General features: G+C 39.2%; 1 protein-coding gene across 1 annotated transcript in view; it reads right to left on the reverse strand.

The window, feature by feature from the left end:
- The window catches only part of BEND2 (BEN domain containing 2), a 54584-nt gene that overhangs the window by 12181 nt on the left and 33210 nt on the right, over window positions 1-9193 (reverse strand). Inside the window, exons 8-11 of the mRNA XM_029241250.1 lie at window positions 5784-5984; window positions 4179-4294; window positions 2560-2673; window positions 2231-2447 (exon numbers count right to left, since the gene is read on the reverse strand). Coding sequence (XP_029097083.1) covers window positions 2231-2447; window positions 2560-2673; window positions 4179-4294; window positions 5784-5984 — 648 coding nt within the window. The remainder of the gene's footprint in view (window positions 1-2230; window positions 2448-2559; window positions 2674-4178; window positions 4295-5783; window positions 5985-9193) is intronic.

Raw genomic sequence — 9193 nt, forward strand, 5'->3', positions numbered from 1 at the left:
TAACACATATGTATGGAATTTAAGGAAAAAAATGTCATGAAGAACCTAGGGGTAAGACAGGAATAAAGACACAGACCTACTAGAGAACCGACTTGAGGATATGGGGAGAGGGAAGGGTAAGCTGTGACAAAGTGAGAGAGTGGCATGGACATACAGACACTACCAAACGTAAAATAGATACCTAGTGGGAAGCAGCCACATAGCACAGGGAGATCAGCTCGGTGCTTTGTGACCGCCTGGAAGGGTGGGATAGGGAGGGTGGGAGGCAGGGAGACCCAAGAGGGAGGAGATATGGGAACTATGTGTATGTATAACTGATTCACTTTGTTGTAAAGCAGAAACTAACACACCATTGTAAAGCAATTATACCCCAATAAAGATGTTAAAAAAAAAAGAATCCAAAATACGTACAATTCTTTTTTTCACGGCATGATTTGCATGATTGATAATCCTCTCCAAAAAAATCCTCAAACAAATGAAAAACAAAAACAACAAAAAAACCAAAATAACAACAATAACAAAAAGAGGGAGGTAGTTAAATAAATTACGTTTTACTTACTCAGTGGAATGTTATATGCCTGTTAAATGCAATGATTGTGAAGATTGGAGATTCTTAAGGAAAAACATGTTAAAAAGAAGAGTAATTATATGGAGACCACAATTCTTTAAAAGCTTCATAAGAAAAAAAAACTGGAAGAAAATTAAAATGTCCACAATAGGTTTTTTTTCCCCACTGAGGTGTTGGGGTTTTTTAAAATATTTATTTATTTATGTTGTGCCGGGTCTTAGTTGCAGCACATGAAATCTTCATTGCAGCATGCAAACTCTCCCCAACCAGGGATTGAACCCGAGCCCCCTGCATTGGGAGCAAAGAGTCGTACCCACTGGACCACCAGGGAAGTCCCCACAATAGTTTTTTAAGGTATCTTGATTGTGGAAACTCTTTTTCCCTCCTAAATATTTTCCAGTTTTTCAATAAAATGGCATAATAGACTACACACAAATTGTGGGGGCTGCCTGGCTCACAATTTGCTAAGTTGCCCTGTCCCCTGATTCTAGCTGAGTCAGGGTCAGAGACCTGTGACCCAAGCTCCCCAAACTGGATTCCTTCTCCTGGGAATCAGAACAGTGACAAGAGAAAACTACAACCTAAAAATCATGGAAGCTACAGACACAGAGCCTCAGAGACTTCAATGGACCCCAGATGCCACAGTCTCAGGGCTGCTCTGGCTCCTGCCTGTGGCTGTTTGTTCTTTGCTTCTTTTAATCTAGGATCATCCAGTGATTTTTGTTGTGGTGGTTTAATTTGAACAGAGTCTGTTTCTTTTTTTTTCTTTTTTTTGCAGTACACGGGCCTCTCACTGTTGTGGCCTCTCCTGTTGCGGAGCACAGGCTCTGGACGCGCAGGCTCAGCGGCCATGGCTCACGGGCCCAGCCGCTCCGCGGCATGTGGGATCTTCCCGGACCGGGGCACGAACCCGTGTCCCCTGCATCGGCAGGCGGACTCTCAACCACTGCACCACCAGGGAAGCCCGAACAGAGTCTGTTTCTATGGCATATAACCTGATTATAATGGAAAAAATATACTATAAAGATACATTATTTAAATAATTTTACTTGATCAGGTTCACAGATAATATTCTACTTAGGGTTGATATGGGGCAATGGAGAGACAGAAAGTAGTTTTGCTACCTCAGGTGCCACTAAATTCCAGCATCCTAGGGAAAGGCATTGGGAAGTGTGAGTGGCAGATGGCACAGTCACCTACGGAACCCACTGTCACTTGACACTAATGAAGCAGGATATGCCTGCAGCAGATAGCTAGCAGTGAGGGCACAATATTCTGAGGAATGGGATTCATTAGTTCATGCACAAACTCTTCATGAAGTATCTGCAATGTGCCTGGCACACAGAGAACAAGACCCCTGAATTGCTTCTGGCCCATCCAGCTGTAGCTCCTTCTCTTCTACCTGCGGAGAAAGGTTACTAACCTGAGAGTCAAAGGAGTCGGCTTTGGAAAAATAATAGATTTAGCTTATAGTTAAAAAACTATCAGCCTCAGAACTAGGTATCTATATTTCATTAATTCATTAATATAAAAGATTAAGTTGTTTAGATTTCTTTTGAAAAATTTCAAATGTACATAGAAGTAGAGAGAATAGTATGAGCCCCACAAATCCATCATCCAGATTCAACATTTATCATTAAGAGAACTTATTTTAAAACTCACCCAGTGTTTCATAAGATACCGTTGAATTATCAGTGGAAGGTTCTTTAATTCCTTCAGGGAGAGCACTGCTGTTCTGCTGAGAATTCCCATTTTCTCTTGTTTCTGAGCCAGCTGCTTGCTGAGATAACAGGGAACTACTTTCACCGTCATCACCATCCCTTTTATCATTCGAATCTGTATCCGGGTTGGTAGGCTCTATATTGTTAACAGTTTTCTGCTGAAACACAAAATTGTATCTATAAACAAAGTCCCATAGTGGGAAAATAGGGACATGCTCCATCATCTACCACGGCCCCCCAGGTTGGTGGGGAAGCAACTATTTCTAATACGGTGGGCTGAAGCCCACGAATACTGTTTGATGTGATAAAAGATGTGTAGGTGGATTCTTCCTCCAGCTGCCATGACTCGCTGCTTCTTGGGGGACTTAGTAGCTGTGTAACAAACTGAATAATTGTTGGCACAAAATAAGTGCTTAATAACCATGTCATAAATAAATGAATACATGAGTTTCTCAAAGATGACAACTTTTGGAGTGTTTTTTTTTTTTAGTGTTTTTGTTTTCTCTTTCCCCAGTGGTCCTCAAATCTGGCTGCACATTTGAACATTTGAATTACCCTAGGGATCTTGTGTTTTTTTAAAGCTGTGCTGGGGCCCCACTCACGGCAAATTCAACCAGAATCTGGTAGAGGGAGTGGGAGAGCTCAAGCATTAAAAACTTTTAAAAAAAAGTGTCTCACACATTTCTAATATATACCTAGAGTTGACAACCACTGCCCTAGGTTGGGGCTTCTCAAACTTCAATGTGCACAAAAATCACCTGGGGGGTCTGGCTAAAATGCAAATTCTGCCTCAGTGAGTCTGGTGTGGAACTCAAGTCTCTGCATTTCTCACGAGCTTTCCAGTGCTGCTGCTGCTGATCCGTGGACCAACTTTGAGTAGTGAGGACATATCCCTCTCCTAATCAAGGACACAGCAGGCACTTGGCAGATGCCACTTCTCTTCTGATGCCTAAGCAATATGCAAATTACCATTTCCCAGCAGTATCATGATTTTACATTCAAATGTTTAAGGTGCAATTTTTGTAGGATATAAAAGGGAATGTGAAAAATAAGCAAATTTGGTTTCATACAGATGGTGCTTGAGCTATCACTGAAATCAAGCCGTTCACCAGGAAAACATCAGCTCAGCTACAAATATTCTTGGCAAATGGTTTCCAGAAACTTACTCTAGAGACACAGGAGTGACTAGATATGGTGAGAATAAAATGGGGGCTTTAGAGAGGTGGGTGGAAATTAGGAATTGTCATTATGTTAAATGCTTCATCAGGAGAAGGCAAGAGACATGACTCTCTTCCCTACTGACCCATTTGTGTTTAAAAAAAAACAAAACTCTAATGCACTCTGAAGATAGGATGGGTGAGAGAGAAGTCAGATTCCCGCTTACCATGTAACTATACAGATTATAAAATATCTGTGAAAACTTAACCTCATGACATGCATTATTTTCACCAGTTTCTGCCATCACTGAAAGTGAACGAATAATGAAGTACCTTCCTTTTCTCCTGTGCCATCCTTAACTACTATTACAACAGCTAAGTAGCACCACAGTCTGCTCTTTTATGTGTTACTCAGTGGGATCCTGAAGAAGATTTGCCAAATATCTTTGTAGTTGAAATTTTTTCTAGTATAGCCCTTGGCTTCAAATATACTAATTATGACACTATATTTGATTTATTTTATCTTTAGGATATTTTTATGGGGCACAAAATGTCAAAGAGTGAAATAAATAGGCAGTATGCTTTTGAGAGAACACACCCTGCCCCTAAATTAAATAAACAAGATTTTGAGCACATGGACTGAAGATCCTGTACATCATGCCATCAGTTCTGGAGTTGTATACAGTATGCACTTATACAGCAGTGACCATATTTAAATGAAAAATAACTTACGGGTGTTCTTTTGGAACATAAATGGCAGATCAGAGAATTGATATCAGAAATACAGGCTTGCCAGTCTTTTCCACATTCACGTAAATCATGGTTGGGAAAAATTGCTGCCAGGTGTTCTGCAAATAGCGGAAAGTATTCATAAAAATTAGGGAAAAAATTAACAAAGATACTGACAAAAAATTTTTTATTTAAAATACTGAAATTTTCTATTTTTAATTGTCATCCTTTTCTCTGTTTCTAAGAGTTTAGAAATTCTACTCAAAGAGGATGCTTAGCTGAATATCTCATTTCTTCTAATGTGCAGTCCCCTAAAATACTGACCTAGGAAGCCCATAATGAGGTTTTGGTGATTTAGAAAAAAATGTATAATAAAAAGTCAACTATTTCAGGTGCTAATGCCCTTTAATAACCCTATGGATAAATTAGATCTAAAAATAGAAGGAAACCTGTGAGGAGAAAATAGTGTTATTGCAAACATTATTACACCATGGTCCAGTTATTTGTGCACAAAACATGTCTATCTTCCCCACAAGCTATTTCCTCTGCCTAGAATACTCTTCCTATTTTCTTTACGTAGCTAAGGAATCCTTCCAAATCTAGCTCAAATGTCTTGTCCTTAGTAAGCCTTCCCTAATGCCCTCAAAGTAGGTGCTCTGCTCTCTGAGCTTCCACATTACCACACTGGATTGGAATTTATCTGTTTTCCTCAACGTGTCCCTTTCTAGACTGTGAACTCCTTGCGGGCAGAACTACTTATTCATTGTTGTATCCTTAGTGCCTATGACTTTTAGGACCTCCATACACATTTCTGGAAGACAAAAAGGCAGAGGCTAGAATGGATTAATTATGAGATGCTATTTCTGTGTTGCCAGTTACCAGCAGTGAAATGTGCTTTATTTTCCCACTTTTTTTGGCTTTTTCTTTATTTTTTAGTACCAAGTCTCAGCACTGAAGAACTGACCTAGTACTAACCATAAGCAACTATAACCAATAAAGTTTATCTTATTTCATCAGTCTATGGACAAGTTTTGTTCTATAGAAGCTGTTACCCATTACATACTACTAAATTGTAAAGTCTGGTTTAGGTGAAAAAATGAACGGTTCTAAGATTCAAACAGACTTCATCATTATTTCTTTTTTTTTAATTTATTTATTTATTTATTTATATTTGGCTGTGTTAGGTCTTTGTTGCTGTGCACGGGCTTTCTCCAGTTGCGGTGACTGGGGGCTATTCTTCATTGCAGTGTGCAGGCTTCTCACTGTGGTGGCTTCCCTCATTGTGGAGCACGGGCTCTAGGTGCACGGGCTTCAGTAGTTGCGGCATGTGGGATCTTCCCGGACTGGGGATCAAACCCATGTCCCCTGCATTGGCAGGCGGATTCTCAACCACTACGCCACCAGGGAAACCCCCATCATTATTTCTTCAACTACCAATGACACTCATCAGATGACCAAATGAAAAGATTCCATAATGGTTTTATATACTTTTTTTTTTCTTTTGGCCACTCCATGCGGCATGTGGGATCTTAGGTCCCCAACCAGGAATCCCTTGCAGTGGAAGTGCAAAGTCTTAACCACTGGACCACCAGGGAAGTCCCTACATACCTCTTATTGCAGCCATTTTGTTTGGATCCAGGGGTTGGCGGCCTTGGGAATTGACAGCTACAGAGCTGGAAATCATGATTTCCTTGGAGAACAAAATACGAACCAAGTAGCGGGCTGCGTGCTTAGGTGTGGCCTCCTTCTGTGCAGTCATCAAATGAATATCAAGCATCCTGACATTTCTTCTTGGATCACCAAGATATCCTTTAAAAATACAGGGAAAAATTAAAATCCTTGTTTTTTCATGCAAGGCTACCATGAAAGTGCCCAAGAAAATTAAACTAATTGATCTCTAATTCACAAATTTCTACTTGGGTGAATTTTTTTCTATACTTATCTCTTCTTTTCCTTAAATGAGTCTCTTTGATGCCATCTGCACAACTGTTAGCATTTTTTCACCTTTGCTAGTCTTGAATTTGCTGTACTTGAACTAATCGGTTCATTGTCTTGAATAAATTTAATTCTGAGGCCAGAAGTGCATATGTAACCATGTTGCTCTGAGATCTCATTGCTCCCTTTTACATTCTAAAAGTACACTCAGGGGGACTTCCCTGGTGTCACAGTGCAGGGGGCCTGGGTTCGATCCCTGGTCAGGGAATTATATCCCACATGCATGCCACAACTAAGAGTTCACATGCCACAACTAAGTAGCCCGCGTGCCGCAACTAAGGAGCCCGCGAGCAGCAACTAAGGAGCCTGCCTACCTCAACTAAGACCCGGCACAAACAAATAAATAAATAAATATTATATATATATATATATATATATATATGTACATTCAGAGCTCTATTACTGAGTGAGTATATGTTCGCTGAACACAATTTAGAAAATATGGGTGTATATAACTTTTAAAATTTTTCAATATTTAGCATTTATAGAGTATCTACTATATGTCAAGCACTGTGCTAAATATTTTAAATCTATAAGCTCAGTTTCATTATCCTAACAACTTATTCTCACTTATCAGATGAGGAAACTGAGGCCCAGAGAAGGTAAGTTATTTGAACAAGATCACACTGCTAGTTATACAGCCAGTTTTAAAAGCTAAGTCTATCTGTTTATATGCCAAGTGCCTTGAACCATTAATCTTCTTCTAATGTTTTCTATTCTATCTTCTATACCTTTTTTTAAAACACAAAATTGAAACCAAACCTTATATATAGTTTGAATCCTGCTTTTTCAGTTATCATTATATTTTGCACATTTCTCCATTTTCTTTTTCCAAATCTGCATCCCTATCATCATGATTTTCCTGACAGCTGACATTTATGTTGCACTTACGTTCTGGGCATTGTGTTAAGAGCTTTAAATGAATTATCCCATTTGATCCTCACAATTCCATAAAGTAGGTACTATATATTTGCCACATCACAGATGAAGAAACTAATATTTAGGTGAGACAAGTGGCTGAAGGTCACATGGTTAGTAAAACACAAAACCAGCATTTAAACACAGGCAGTCTGACTCAGTAGCCGATGCTTTTAACCATTATGCTTACTGCCTCACATACTGTGGTATACCAGGAGTCATTTAACTAATTCCCTATGGTTGCTTATCTGGCTGTTTCCAATTTGTCATGTCTATAAAAAACAATTTTTGTACCACAATTTTAATACAAATCTTTTTTATTATACCTTTGGATAGAAGTGGGATTACTGAGTCAACTACAATAAATACTACTATGGATTTTTAAACTACTTACCCTCCAGAAAGTTTTCGCCAAATGATACTTCTAACAACAGCATACCACAGTGGCCATTTAACACAAAGAGCACAATTTTTGAAGTTTCTTCTACTTTCAGTACTAAAATTATTTAAACGAAAAGGGTCTCCTCTAGGATGTGATAAGCAAACCAGAGTCCACAGCCCAATCCCACCGCCAGTTCTTGGAAACAAACTTGCATTGGGGCTTCTCTGTTCTGAATCTTGACTGTGATGGAGGATGTCATGAAATTATATAAAGCTGAATACACATACACACACATTCGTATTTGGATGGCTTAAAGATGAAGGCAGGGAAGGAATGACAAGAAGGAGGTGGTGTGGTTATAAAAAGCCAAAAGAGGGTTCCTGGAAGTGATAGAACAGTTCTGTATCATGACTGTAGTGGTGAATACCTGAACCTAAACACGTCATAAAAGTGCGCAGAACTATATACACACACACAGACACACACACAAATGAATACAAGGGGTCACCTGAATAGATCTGTGGATCATATCAATGTCAAAATCCTAGTTGTGATATTTTACTATCTTTTTGCAGAATACTACTATTGGGAAGTATTGGGTAAAGGGTACACAGGATCTATTTTTTCTTGCAACTACATGTGATTCTGAAATATCTCAAAATGAAAAGTTTAATGTTGAAAACGCAGTCACTTAAGAATGCTGATGGATCTAGGTTAGAGTGTATCATAATAAGGATCATTTCAAGCTCACCTAAACAACCAGTGCGGAAGGAATTTTCTGAATCAGTACCTTCGTCTCTGTCATTTTCCTTTACTGTTGGATAATTCATTATCTCACAACCCTTTGCTGTGCCGGATTCTGTTTGAACAACATTTTAGTAAGTAAAACATTTTCAAGTGCTGAAAGACAAGAAATCTCAACAGTAATTTTTATTTCAGGCAAAACTATCCTTCAGGAATGAAGGAAAAATAAAGTCATCCGCAGACAAAGGAAAACTAAAAACAAACTGTTACTGACTGACTTACCCTTAAAAACTGGCTAAAGGAAACGCATCTGACCAACAGGATATAATGAAGGAAGGAAGCTTGGAGCATGATGAAGGAAGAAAGAACAAAATCCACAGGGACTTCCCTGGCAGTCCAGTGGTTAACACTCAGCGCTTCCACTGCAGGGAGCATGGATTTCATCTCTGGTCAGGGAACTAACACACTACATGCTGCGTGGTGCAGCCAAAAGAACTTTTTTAATCATAAGAATAATAAAAAGAAAGCGCAGAAATACACATGCAAAGAAACTAGATCATACATACATTGCTGGTGGGAATGTAAAATGGTACAGCTACGCTGGAAAACAGTTTGCCAGGATTTTACAAAACTCAACTTACTATTACCATAGGACCCAGCTACTGTGCTCTTGGGTGTCAGCCCAGAGAAATGAAAACTGATGTTCATACAGAAACCTATCCATGGGCATTCATACTATAGTAGCTTTACTCCAAACAGCCGAAAATGAGAAACAACCCAGCCATCCTTCAACTGGTGAACAGACAGAGAAGCCAGGGTACACTCATACCGTGCAGTAGTACTCAAAAGTAAAAAAGGACGGATATACACAGCAACCTAGATGAGTCTCCAGGGAATTACGGTGAGTGAAAAAAGGCAATCCCAAAAGGTTACATACTATGTGAGTCTATGTAAAACTGTTGAAATGACAAAATTATAA

The sequence above is a fragment of the Monodon monoceros genome, unplaced genomic scaffold (assembly GCF_005190385.1).
Source record: "Monodon monoceros isolate NGI ecotype Baffin Bay Population unplaced genomic scaffold, NGI_Narwhal_1 Super_Scaffold_22, whole genome shotgun sequence".
NCBI classification, from domain to species: Eukaryota; Metazoa; Chordata; class Mammalia; order Artiodactyla; family Monodontidae; genus Monodon; species Monodon monoceros.